This window comes from Ursus arctos, unplaced genomic scaffold, assembly GCF_023065955.2.
Source record: "Ursus arctos isolate Adak ecotype North America unplaced genomic scaffold, UrsArc2.0 scaffold_10, whole genome shotgun sequence".
Lineage (NCBI taxonomy): Eukaryota > Metazoa > Chordata > Mammalia > Carnivora > Ursidae > Ursus > Ursus arctos.
Genome location: NW_026622764.1, coordinates 49,865,273 through 49,878,993, shown reverse-complemented (window position 1 = coordinate 49,878,993; position 13,721 = coordinate 49,865,273). Strand labels below are relative to the sequence as shown.

The following is a 13,721-nucleotide window of genomic DNA, read 5'->3' as shown; positions in this document are numbered from 1 at the left end:
CTAACTTCCCTTTCCTCAGGAAACACACAGTAATAACCAAACATGTTTGGCCATATTGTTCTGATTACACCATATTCTTTCAGTTGTTTTTCTGGTAGTGGTGATGGTTTTCCCTGAGACTGCTGCATTCTTACGACCGGTAATATTATTTAGAATAGCCCTTAGGTCCCGAGTTAGTCTTCAGTCTTGAAACAGAGGCAGGTTAAGTGGCTTTTATAGTTATAAAATATCTGACTTTGGCCTGAATGCTAACATGTTATTACTAACCAAACTAACATGCCAGATTCAGAAATAATTAGGGAAATTATATTTGTGTGCTCTCATAATGACTAACCAGCCCATTGGAAAGAAAAAAAAAAATCCCGAATTAGTGAAAGGAGAAAGTTTGGAAATGTCATGAAAAAAAATGTAGTAAAACATTAAAATCTGTATGAAGGACAGTGAAGAGACTAATAGGAGTGAGTAACTTAGGAACAGAATAGTTGTAGATGAGGCACGAAAAGCGATAAGGGCCCTAACCCTGGGTGCAACAGCTACAGGACAGAATGGAAGGAGTGGAGAGGGAAGCAAGTGGATGTCTGCAGGACTCAGCGCAGCCAAGTTCAGCTCTGTGCCTTTATCTTGGAGCCTGACCGGCTCCCTACTCCATTTACATAGTTCTTGATGAAGCTGCTCTGCTCTTACAGGATCATGAGTCTGACCCAAGACAATACTTGGTTTGTTGGGGAGGAAATCTGAACAAGCCCTCACCAATGAGTTCCTTCCTAGCATTTTAAAACCAGACACAAAGAGGGCCATTTTCTCAGCTAAAACTGAAATATGTAAAATGTATAAGAGGTTAGAAACCACATTTCCAAACCACAAGGGGAAGGCAATGTTCAGTAGGAGATGAAGCTGATATTGAAAGGAGCAGAAATAGAACTGGATGGAAAGAATCTTGATGATATTAATCCCCACATTCATTTATTCCTGTGGCCAGCTTCATTCCCAGGGTGGTGGCAATAGCCTTTCCATTCCTATCCTTGGGTTCTATGAGATCACCTCGTATTCTTAGTTTGAGTTCTCTTGTAGGTAATTTTTAAATTTTTACTCATCTAGATCATAAGCACAGACTACCCTGTAATATATTGTTTTATGTTTTTATTATGTTTCCTAAAGTCCTTGTGCAGATTCCTTAACATTAGCCTATGTCCTGCCCTGTATTCCTCTTGCCCTGGAAATTTCCCCTTGCCCTTTACACTTGTACTTTGTTTCTCTGCCTTTCTTCATCCTGATTCTTTTGACTGAAATGCTCTGCTTGTCTGTATTTGGAGAAATAACTGTTCTTTTTTTTTTTTTTTTTAAGATTTTATTTATTTATTTGACAGAGACAGCCAGCGAGAGAGGGAACACAGGCAGGGGGAGTGGGAGAGGAAGAAGCAGGCTCCCAGCGGAGAGCCTGATGCTGGGCTGGATCCCAGAACGCTGGGATCACGCCCTTAGCTGAAGGCCGATAGATGCTTAACGACTGAGCCACCCAGGCGCCCCGGGAGAAATAACTGTTCTGTTTTTAAGATCTAATGCAAACTTGTTCTTCCTTCCTAAACTCTTCCCTGATGCTACCATTCTTCTTAAAATTACCCTTACAGCCCTCACTTGTGTCTTTTTAATTCTTGCACTGATTGTGGTGCCTAGCTCTCTCATTAGATTATGAGCTTCCGAAGATTAGGAACCCCAAGTCCTTCAACTTTGGTCTTTGTATCTCTGGCACTCTGATTAATCCAATCAAACTCTAAATGTGATGTGATTATCAGTTAAGAGTGCTAATCCTTTTAACATAATTTCCAAATGATGAAATTACCTTGGCAATACCACGATAATTTGAGCTCTGGGCATGCTGATTTTATAAGCAATTCTCCACACTATGCTCAAAGTGGTATAAATTTTAATTTTAAAACTTCATCATAGGGCTTTTGCTTTACTTTTAAACTTTAATTGAGGCTTAAATATATGCTGGTGTTTTGTGGAATACAAAGATAGTAAGACATCTTTTCCCCTACAGTTTAACTTGAAAGATGAATGTATATACTTAACCTAAAATTCAACTTTAAGGGAGCGCTTGGGTGGCTCCGTCGGTTAGTGTCTACCTTCGGCTCAAATCTTGATCCCAGGATCCTGGGATGGAGCCCTGCATCAGGCTTCATGCTGAGCACAGAGTCTGCTGGAGACTCTTTCTCCCTCTTGCTCTGCCCCTCCTCCCTGCTCTCTCTCTTTTTTTCTCTCTAAAATAAATAAAACCTTAAAAAAAAAAAAAAAAAAGATCAGCTCATGCCTAAATGTTCTGTGTTCCAGATGCTGGCATAGAAATATTTCCATTAATCCAATGTCTAGATTTTGAACATTTCTAAAATATGAGACTGTGCTTATTCACTGTTCCCAACAACTCTGTTACACAGAATTTCTGTAACACAGGAGAGGTACTAAAAGTTATTATTTCAGTGCCTTGTAGTGGTGAACTGTAGAGAAAACTACAGGGAAGTTTGACAACACTTTTCACCCAATAGACTTACTTTGGGGTAAATATAAGAGCATTTATTTTTCTGAACTTTTTATTTAGAAATTTACAAGTATATATGTTTGAAGACTGGTTCAGTACACACCCTATCCCTAGATGCAGCAGTTGTTAACATTTGCCTTCTCTTTCTCTTCTATCTCCTGTGTTGTCAGTGAACCATTTGAAAGCAAGGTGGAGACCTCAAAACACTTGTCCGCTAAATATTTTGGCATAAATTTTTGGTCACACAGGTCTTCTAGATTTTAAAACCGCCATATTTCCAATTTAAAAAGAAAGAGAACTAGTATAAGCCACTTACAGATTAAATAAAATCTAAATTTGAAGGTTGGCATCAGAAGTGTGAGCGGGGGGCGCACGGGGGGCGCCTGGGTGGCACAGTTGTTGGGCGTCTGCCTTCGGCTCCGGGCGTGATCCCGGCGTTATGGGATCGAGCCCCACATCAGGCTCCTCCGCTATGAGCCTGCTTCTTCCTCTCCCACTCCCCCTGCTTGTGTTCCCTCTCTCGCTGGCTGTCTCTATCTCTGTCAAATAAAGAAATAAAATCTTAAAAAAAAAAAAAAGTGTGAGCGGGAGTGGTCCCAGGAGGTCCCAAGAATTTGGCGAGCAAAGATTGGCAGGGAGCGTGCATGCAGGTTAAAGTGGCAGCAAAGATGCCTGGGGTGTTGGTTGAGGCATTTCAGTCTTTTTTGCCCCTGGGATATAATGTGTTATGAATACGAAGGGTGGAATTTTCAGGACAAGAGTAACAAACCTGATCTTTTCTAGGGAACAAAAGGAGAAAGGATTCGGCAAACATATCCTCCCAAAGATGGTTTGCGATCCTAGAGCCCTGTTGTCAGGAACACCAAGCAAAGGAATTGTAAAGAGAAATTCAGATCTCCTTTGTTTTGTTGTCTCCAGAGTTGTTGGGAAGATCCAGCTCCCAGAAGATCGCTTTTTAAACAAAATGCTAATGTAAACAATTAAAGAGTAGAAGTCCATTTACTCTTTTGGATTCACTCTTTATGAGAAGCCACTATAACTGGGGATCCTCCCAAGTTAGCAAAGTTGTTCACTGTATTATGGAACCACTTTCGTAATCATTCTTGCAATTAACTAATGACTGTACAGAAACAAAGTAAATATATATTTAAATTCTTTGCTTTGTTTCTCCTTTATTTCTAGTAATCAGGTTTTTATAATAACTCTTTTACCAGGAATTTTTATGTGGGGAGAAGTGTCTGGATCAGCTAATTCAGAGACTGCTTCATTCAGCAGATGAAGAAGCCATTACTGAATTTTTGGATGAAAACCTTAAATCAGCAAAATAAATGCGGATTTATTATTTATTATTACATAAATGAAATGGACCTATAACAAGAAGCAGCTGTTCATAAAGTACAGCTAAAATTACACAGTATGTACAAATATATTTTTTAATGAATAAGTCACATCTCTTGACCTAAGAGCTTATAAAGTACAGTCCAGCTCTTCAAGCAGAAAACAAGCATGCATTGTTGAAAAGAGAAATAAAGTATTGAGAATTGATTAGGTGATACAGGTTTATAAACTTTGTAAACCCCCATTTCAAGAAAAAGTATTGTTAATCATGTTCAAATTAGGCTTTAAACTGCTACTTTTAAACAAAAAAATAAGTAAAAATTAAGGGGAATAGGACTCAATAACAGTGAGCATGTATCTCCGGGATACAGGTCGTAGTGCTCTTTGAGAATGGAACGAATTCTATACTGTATAAACCACAAGCCAATATATAAAGTGAACTGTCTGCTTGGCTTTTATTTCTTGTTTGGCTTAACTTATGAGCATCAACAGATGTAGTGTAATGTGACTAATTCTCTATGCCTGGTTTTGTGCGGTGATGTACACAGAACCCAGTCCTTATCTTACAGAGTTTCCGGTTGGGTGACAGAGCCAAAACAGAAACCACCAACTCAAATACCGAGTGACATGGTGTATTTAGTACTTGTTCTCAGGAAGTTTCTTGAGTGAAAAAGCAAGGGGTTATTATTTTAGACATCACTTAGAAGGAAATTATGTGCCTAGGAAAGATGAGCTAAAATAGAGTTTTAAGACCAATGGAATTAGGAGGTAAGCATAGAAGTGAAGATTTCCCCCCAATTTTTCATTTTGAAAATTTTCAAGCACATGGAGAAAGTTCTTTAAATAAGTTTTAAGAAATAGTGCAATGAACTACTAGGTATTTACCCAAAGGATACAAGAATACAGATTCGAAAGGGTACGTGCACTCCCATGATTATAGCAACATTATCAACAATAGTCAAACTATGGAGAGAGCTCAAAGAGTAGATAAAGAAGATGTGGTAATATATACAATGGACCATCAAATAGAATGAAATCCTGCCATTTGCAAGGACGTTGATGGAGCTAGAGAGTATTATGCTAAGCGAAATCAATCAGTCAGAGAAAGACAAAATACCACATGATCTCAGTCATATGTGGAATTTAATTTAAGAAATTAAGAAAACAGATGAACATATGGGTGGGGGGGAAGAGAGAGGGAAACAAACCATAAGAGACTCTTAACAATAGAGAACATTCTGAGGGTTGATGGAGGGAGGTGGGTGAGGGATGGGCTAGATGGGTGATGGGCGTTAAGGAGGGCATTTGTTATGATGAGCATTGGGTGTTGTATGTAAGTGATGAATCACTGAATTCTACTCTAGAAACCAATATTGCATTGTATGTTAACTAACTAGGATTTAAATAAAAATTTGAAAAGAAAAAAGGGAAATAGAGCCAACCAAAAAAAAGAAAGAAAAAGTAAGAAAGCAAAGCAAGCAAGAAAGAGTGCAATGGACAGTATATACTTTGGAGTTCTACTATTACCATTTTGCTACAGTTGTTGTTTTTGCTGTCTCTGAATACATACACATACGTGTTGGTGGTTATTGGACCATTTAAAAGTTGGTTGCAGACCTTGTAACACCACACCGAAGTATCTCAGCATGTCCTAAGAATAAGGACGTTCTCCTACAAAATCGTAACTCCATTATTACACTTAACTGTATAATAACAATAATTATTATATAATATGATCTAATATCTATCACATATTAAAATTTCTTCAGCTATCCCCAGAATGTCTTTTTAGCTGTTTTTGTTTGCCAATTTTGTGTAATCCAGGATCCAACCAAGATTCACACGTTGTATTTGGTTGTGTGCCGTTAGTGTTTGGATTAACCCCCTAGCCTTTTTTTCCATATGATGTTGACCTTTTGAAGAGTCCCACAAGGTTGTTTTATAGAATGATCTACATCCACATTTGTCTGGCTGCTTCGTCAAGGTATTGGTAACTTTTATTCAGCCATTCAATGTACTATAAAGTAATACTAAATCTAAAAATTAATTCAGTTAACATATTTGGCAAGACTACTTCCTAGGTGATGTCAAATTCATAGTGTATTGTATCAGGAAGTTCCACTATTAGTGGTGCAGAGTTTGGAAACTGTCAAATCGCTCCAATATAATGGTACATGTTCTTTGTAATAATTAGTATGTAATCTATGGGGTAATATTTTGGCATTATGTGAACATTAGATGCTTCTCAGATGGCACCAGTGATCCCATTTTTGGCATTCATGCACCTGTGTAATCTGCTTCCCTTGAGCAGGAGCTGGATTTGTTGACTATCTTCTAACAAATAGGATGAGATAGAAGGGGTAGGATTGTCGCTTCCAATATTAGGTTATAAAGACTTGTCTCTGGCTCTGCCTCTCTTTTCTGGCCACACTGTTGCTGGGTGGACTGGGGAGACCCCCAGGCCCCAAGGCCTCCACCCAGCCTGTCTCCAAGTTGTCACCAGAGGCTCTTGGTCTCATCACAAGAAAGAATTCAAGGACAGACCAGACACGACGGTTGAGCAGTGCAAGTAGGAAAGTTTATTAAAGTGAGAGTACACTCTCAAGATGTGAAAACAGGGGAGCCCAAAGGAAGCTGGTGGAATATTTATTACTTGGGGAGGGGATTTGGGGGGGAGCAGGTTTTCGTGCCTTTTCTCCCTTACTTGGTCAGGATTTCTGGCCTTTGTCTTGGGCCTGCCTGGTTTGATCCAGCTGCTTCTTGTCGCTTTGTTTTTGGAATGCTGCCAGGTTTCTAATTCTCGCCCCATATCCCCATAGCTAGCCCTAACTCCCACTTGGCTGGCCTGCAGGCATCCTGTTAAAACCTAACTTAACTTCCTACTCTAACAACACTGGTGGAAGCAAGATGATGTGAGCAGCTCTGTGGAACTTGTACCGACAGTTCTCAAGGAACTAAGATCGGCCAGCTAGGACATGTATGAACTTGGAAGCAGATCGTTCAGCCCTAGTGGTGTCTTGAAATGATAGTGGTCCTGGTCAACAGCTTAACTGTAATTTCACAAGAGAGCCCTTGAGCCAGAGGCACACCACTAAGCTGCTCTAGGATACCTGACTCTAAGAAATTGGGTAAATTAATGTTCTTTGCTGCAAATTTGGGGGTAATTTGTTACACCAAGTTGTATGTAATGAATTTACCCAATGGCCTTTCATCTCATTGATTTAACATCAGTTAATGATTCTTGCTTTGCCCAAATCAGCTGTTCCACTGCTAGTTCAAAAATGGTGTTCTTGTTCTTTCTACGTTAATGGCTGGCATTCTTTAAAGAAAGCTTTCCTTTGTTTTTTCTCTCACTTTCTGTAAGTTGAGAGGTAATTTAATCCTATTTGGATCAATATCATTATTATTTCCCCAGGGGTAAGCATTGCCCTCTAAAATAATTGATGTCTCTGGAGAATCTGATTTAATTTAAAATAACATTCAATTAAATAGGGAGTTTCAGGGTAAACATTAGAAACTGATTTTTATTGTCAGGTAGTTCACGTAACAGAAACATCCTGGGGCGCCTGGCTGGCTCAGTCAGAAAAACATAAGACTCTTGATCTAGGGGTCATGAGTTAGAGCCCCACACCGGGCATAGAGATTACTTAAAAAAAATAAACTTAAAAAAAATTTTTTAAAGAAACATTTATCCAAGGAAATGTAAATTAAAACACTGCATGAATCAAGGCAAAGTGAAGATAGTCTAATTTGCTGTATGATGTCAAATGTGAGATCACGTGTCATTTTTAAATTTTTTTTTCAGAAAAAAAAATCACTAAATACATAAACCTCAGAACATGATGTCTGCAAGGAATTCATAATTTAAGAAAGTGAAAAATTGTAAGGGGGAAAGCAAGAAAAAGGGGCATTGATTTGTTCTATTCATTCATTTGATGGTCAGTATTAACATTCTATACCTGGCAAGGAAGGGCAGGCTCTAAGAGGCAATGAGGACACAAGGAAAAGTGCTTCTTCAGCCTAAGGGAGGCTCTGCCTTCCTGGAAGGAAGTCCAGAGCTTCCTACCACCACCAAGGTCTTTGCCCTTCCTTTGTTCTCCATCTCTGGCTTTTCCTTAAAGCACACACTTTATTTGGAGGGAAAAAAATCAAAACAAAAGTTGGAACTAGGAACCTATAAAAATCTTGGGTAATGTTTTTTCTCAAACTTCTGTATATGTACAAATCACTTGGGGATCTCGCCATAATGCAGATTTTAATTCAGAAGGTCTGGGGCCTGTTGTTCTCCATTTCCACAATTCATTTCATTTCTGCAAGCTCCCAGGTGATGGTGGGTACTTCTGACTCACAAACTGCACTTGGAGTAGCAAAGATCTAGTATATCTGTTATTCAATGAGTACTTTCAGGTGTTATACATATTATTTTTGTATAGCGAGTTTCATTGTACAGATTAAACTTGTAATCCTACTTCATGCAGATAGACCAATTTATCTCTCAAACTATGAAGATAAAGTTGACATCTTTTAACTGTTGGTAGAAGAATGTTAGGAAACAACTTATAAGCCAGTGATAAATCAGGGTGCTTGTAAAAAATTTGAAAAGCCAAAGTTTATTGCCTCATATGCACAGCACCTTTAGAATACCAAAGAATAACAAAGTTTATTTAGAAAATAAACTTAGAGATACTTTTAATTGACTTTAAAATTTAGTCAAGGGATCTAAGATCAACAAACTACTACAGTCAAGAAACTGAAAGAAACTATCTTTAAAAGCATCTTACTCTTGTGTTAGGGGTCAACAGTGATTAGGAGGATTTGGAGGGGGGTGCTTCTGGGATGCTGGTAATGTCTTATTTCTTAACCTGAGCAGTGTTACACAGGTATATTCATTTTGTGATAACTCATTGCATTCATGGGGCGCCTGAGTGGCTCAGTCAGTTCATGTCATGATCCTGGGGTCCTGGGATCAAGTGCCACACCAGGCTCCCTGCTCAGCTAAGTAAATAAACTCTTTTTTTAAAAATTCATTGCATTTACAATTTTATTTGTTCTCTTTTCTGTACGTGTGATATACTTCAAAATTTTTAAATAATAAATTTAAAATTGTTTCAATTTAAAACAGATTTGAAACAAGTTAGTTGCTACCAAATAATGTAGAACACAAGTCACGTCCAAGGCTGCTCACTCACTAGGCCCTCTCCAATCGAACAAGAGTGGACCCATCAAAAGCTCGTATAGTAGCCAATGACTAATGGCAGTGCAAGTTATTTTGGATATAGAAATAAAAGAGTGAACAGTTTGTAGACTATTTAAAAATGAGAGTGAAGGGGCGCCTGGGTGGCTCAGTCGTTAAGCATCTGCCTTTGGCCCAGGGTAGGATCCCGGGGTCCTGGGATCGAGCCCCACATTGGGCTCCCTGCTCAGCTGGGAGCCTGCTTCTTTCTCTCCCACTGCCCCTGGTTGTGTTCCCTGTCTCGCTGGCTGTCTCTCTCTCTGTCAAATAAATAAATAAAATCTTTAAAAAAAAAAATGAGAGTGAAGAACAATACAGATGGGGCCCAGAATGACAAACTAGCGGCCCCGGAGTGCACACAGGACCTGAATTAGAGGTTGTGGAGAGAAAGGGGCTATACTTTCACAGGGTGGGAGGAGGCAGCAGTGGAGACTTACTTATAAATGACGCAAAGCCTAAATTCTGGGGAGGTGAGTGAGTGCTGTGTTTGGGTGGGCTTCTTTATGAAACAAAATGTGTAAAGTTTGCCATAAAGAACAAACAAGTGAAATACTATATACAGTACAGTGGTTAGGATGAAGGGGTTCCAGAACGCAGAGTACTCAGATGCATGGAAACCAGTTTGCAGAAACAGAACTTCAAGAAGTCACACACACACACACACACACACACACACGATGTCAATCAGGAGCAACATTCAGAGGAGAAGATGAGAGGGGTTGCCCCAGGAAAGAGGATGTCTGATCTGTAAGAGGAATGTTGAAGTCATCCAGAAATGGAAATGGTGGCAGTACCAGTGAGATGCCTCAGCCTCCTCAGAGGAAAAGGGCCAGAGTAGATCCTGCTACTGGAAACATGAACAGAGTTGAAGTTAAAGATTGCTGAAGAACTAAAACCATGGATTGTTGGGGCTCCTGGGTGGCTCAGTAGGTTAAGCGGCTGCCTTCTGCTCGGGTCGTCATCTCAGGGGCCTGGGATTAAGTCCCGCGTCAGGCTCCCTGCTTGAAGGCGAGTCTGCTTCTTCCTCTCCCTTTGTGATCTCTCTTGCTGTCACTCTCTCAAATAAATAAATAAGAAATCTTTACTAAAAAATAAAAATAAAAACAAATTTTTTAATTAAAAAAAAAAAACAACCATGGATTGTTAATGACTGAGGCATAATTACCAGGTAAAAATACCTTCCTGTCAAGAAGAATATGGATTCCATTGTAAAGGATTATGCAAATTATAAGAAATCTTGAGGAAACACAAAAATAAGGACTAGGCTGTTAATGAAGTTGTGGCAGGAATCTAAAAAGTTGGAATGTAATGTTGGGCTCTCAGCTACTCTACAAATTTGGAAGACCCCAGTATATGAATTCCTCAAAGATTGCCCTGAGTCACCTTTGTCACACATATATGGAGTGCCACATTGAGAACTGGACCATTGTTGACTGATACGCCTCTAGATGAAGAGATTCTTAATGACTGAATGATCTTCACAATTTCCTGGCAAAGATTTCCGCAACTTTATTTAGTGCCAGCAATTATAAAGTGGCTCCTAAGAGAAGGTATAATTTATAGTAAATTAAATGCACAGATCTTAAGAGACAGTTGAGTTTGGCAATTGCATATGCCCATATAAGCACCAACCCAAGCAAGAAGAGGACATTTGCATCACCTCTGAAACTTCCCTTGAGTTCCTTTCCAGTTGGTCCAGCTATCTGCCAAAACCCTTTCCCCAACAGTGGCAGCCTCTAATATGATTTTTTCCTTCTGATATGAATTATATTCACCATAACTTACTTTCACTATTCTGGAACTTCGCATACACTGTGCACTCTTGTATATCTGGCTTCTTCAGATCAACATAAAAGTTTTGAAACCTCACATTGGCATATATCAAAGGTTGTATCTTTTTATTTCTGAGTAGTATTACACTATATGAATATACCACAATTAATTTTTTTCATTCTCCTATAGATGCACATGTGGATTGTTTCCAGTTTTTGGCTATTACGGATAAGGTACTATGAACATTCTCACACACGTCTTGTGGACATATGTTTTAATTTCTCTTGGGCAAATAAATGCTTAGAGAAATTGCTGAGTGTTCAACATCCAAAGAAACTACCAGTTTTCTAAAATGAGTATACCAAACTATATTCCTATTATTAGTATATGAAGGTTCCAATATCATCACCAACATTTAGCATTTTTGACCTTATTGAGTTTAGCCATTCTTGTAGGTATGCAGTGTTTTCTCATGAATTTAATTTGCATTAATCTGAGGATGAATGACATTGGGCAGCTTTCTCATGTTTTTAATGACTATTGTCATTTTAAAAAAGTATTACAAATACTTTTTAAAGTTTTATTTATTTAAGTAATCTCTTCACCCAGTGTGGGGCTTGAACTCACAATTCCAAGATTAAGAGTCACATGCCCTACAAATATTAATTAATTAATTAATTGCAGGCTATGGCTTGTCTTTTTATTTTTTTTCACTGCCTTTTGATAGGCAAAAGCTTGTAATTTTGTTGAAATTCATTTTATCATTTTTTAATGATCAGTGTTTTTTGTGTCCTAAAATGTCTGCCAACCTCAGAGTCAGAGATAGTCTTCTATATTTTCTTTTAGAAGTGTTATAGTTTTCACTTCTCTGTTTAATGTTAAGATCCATTTAGAATTATGTGTGTGTGGTATAAGCTAAGGGTCAAAGTTCTTTTTTTTTCTTTTTTTTACATTGTGAACTGGTTGTTCAACACCATTTGTTGAACAGACTTTCCTCTTCCCACTTAATTGCAGTGACACCAATGCTGGGTTTCTAAAATGTTAAATTCAATTCCTCAGTTGCACTAGCCACATCTGAAGTACTCAAGAGCTACCTGTGGCTTCCAGCTACCTTATCAGCACAGAGAGAAAAGTTTGCAGCATCACAAAGTTCGTGGCAGCGCTGCTCTAGACCTTAGGGCACGGTGCCTGCTAAATACTTTGGATTGTGTAAAAAGTAATCTAAACCAACTAACAGAGGGCAGATATAAGGAAGTTAAAAATCAATCACTGAACTGATATGTATTACCTAAGGTAGTCAAATTCAGAGAAGGTAAAATTGGTGGTTACTAGGGGGTGGGGGAAAGAGGAAAGGAGAGTTACTGTGAATGAGTACAAAGCTTCAGTTCTGCAGATGAAAAGAGCTGTGGAGATGGGTGGTGGTGATGGTTGCAAAACAACGTGAATGTAGTTAATGCCAGAAATGTACTCTCAAAGAATTGTTTAAAATGGTAACTACTGTATATTTTACCCATATAAAAAATTGTAATTGCTTTTCCCCCAGCTGTTTTAGCGTAGGTGAGAAAGCAATCAGTGTTACTAATGACCTCATTCTCTCAAGTATATCTAAGGGATACCCAACAGCCCTAACAGAGGAGATACTGGAGCCCAGAGCCCTACTTAATGTCTCTATCCCGGAATATTTCCAGTAGAAGTTCTTCAGCTAATAGGACAAGAGAGCAAAACAATTTGAGTTATTCTCCCGGCATCTGTTATTCACCCATCAATGTAATACTGAAGATTTCATTAAGTTGTGGTAATGCATGATAAGCTAGTGGCAAGAGCAACCTGCTTTTTTAAGTAAAAGTTCCCTTTAAAAAAAAAACAAAACCCAATCTCTAAGCACTTGATTTTGATGATTTAACTAAGAATATTGACCAGTACATATATAAACACTTTTGTAAAGGATAGATTGAACTATATTGATTCAAAATATTAGGGCATGCTTGAATACAGAGTTTTGAGGATCTTGTGCTTTTGTACAAGGTCTGTGTGTTTACATATTTTAAAACTCCCTTTTAAACTCCTTGATAAAGACAACTCTATAGCCTTCGATTGATTTTTGGAAAAGTAGTCAAATGAGCAGTATTAGACGACTCGAAAACACTCATATTGAGAGCTTATGAAAATAATCTTGCTCCGCTGGAGGAAGTATTGATTTGGTGAGATGTCGAGACCCACCTGTGTAATACCCCTGATCTGCTTTTTTGAGGCCACCTATAAATGCTGTTCCCTAGGACCTCATCTTTCTCTAAGACATCCTAATGAACCCATGGATATCGTTTAGTATTGAAAATATTGTAATAACCTTCAGAACCCTTCAAAGGAAGCAACATTAAAAACTGGAAGTTTTCTTGCAGAAATTGCTCATGGTCTCACATGTTGTGGGTACCTTTTTTTTAAAAAAATAAATTTAAATAATTTTAAATTTAAATAAATAAATTTAAATATTTTTTTAAAAGCTAACCAAGATTGAATCTTTATATTCTAGGCACGGTGTAACCATGTAATTATTCTAATCAACAAATACTTATTGAAGTGCCCTATGTCCTCTGCAACTTATTCCATTCTCACACAATCCCATGAAAATTATTATCCCCACTTCTTCACAAAGAGGGAAAAGTCTGAGAGAAGTCTCACAATTAACGAATACTAAGACGGCGATTTACCCTGGAACTTCAAAGCCAATCCTCCAAACCAACAAATCCAAGAAAATTAACGCTTTCAAATTCTGTTAGCTAAAACAGTCCGCCCAGGAAACCTCGCGATATTACTCAAACTACTACTCCCAACATGCATAGC

At 38.3% G+C, this 13,721-nt stretch overlaps 1 protein-coding gene across 12 annotated transcripts in view; it reads left to right on the top strand.

Annotated features, from left to right (window-relative positions):
* Positions 1 to 8,901, top strand: part of MTRF1 (mitochondrial translation release factor 1) — a 70,750-nt gene extending 61,849 nt beyond the window's left edge. For 7 of the 12 annotated variants that reach the window (XM_026493355.4, XM_026493354.4, XM_044381843.3 and 4 more), the window contains one exon: positions 3,751 to 8,901. In XM_026493355.4, coding sequence (XP_026349140.2) covers positions 3,751 to 3,864 — 114 coding nt within the window. In that variant the 3' untranslated portion in view covers positions 3,865 to 8,901. Of the gene's footprint in view, positions 1 to 3,319; positions 3,694 to 3,750 lie in introns of those variants that run through there. The other 5 variants (XR_008957958.1, XM_026493358.4, XM_057308332.1 and 2 more) reach the window with 2 other exon arrangements.
* Positions 8,902 to 13,721: the final 4,820 nt, after the last annotated feature.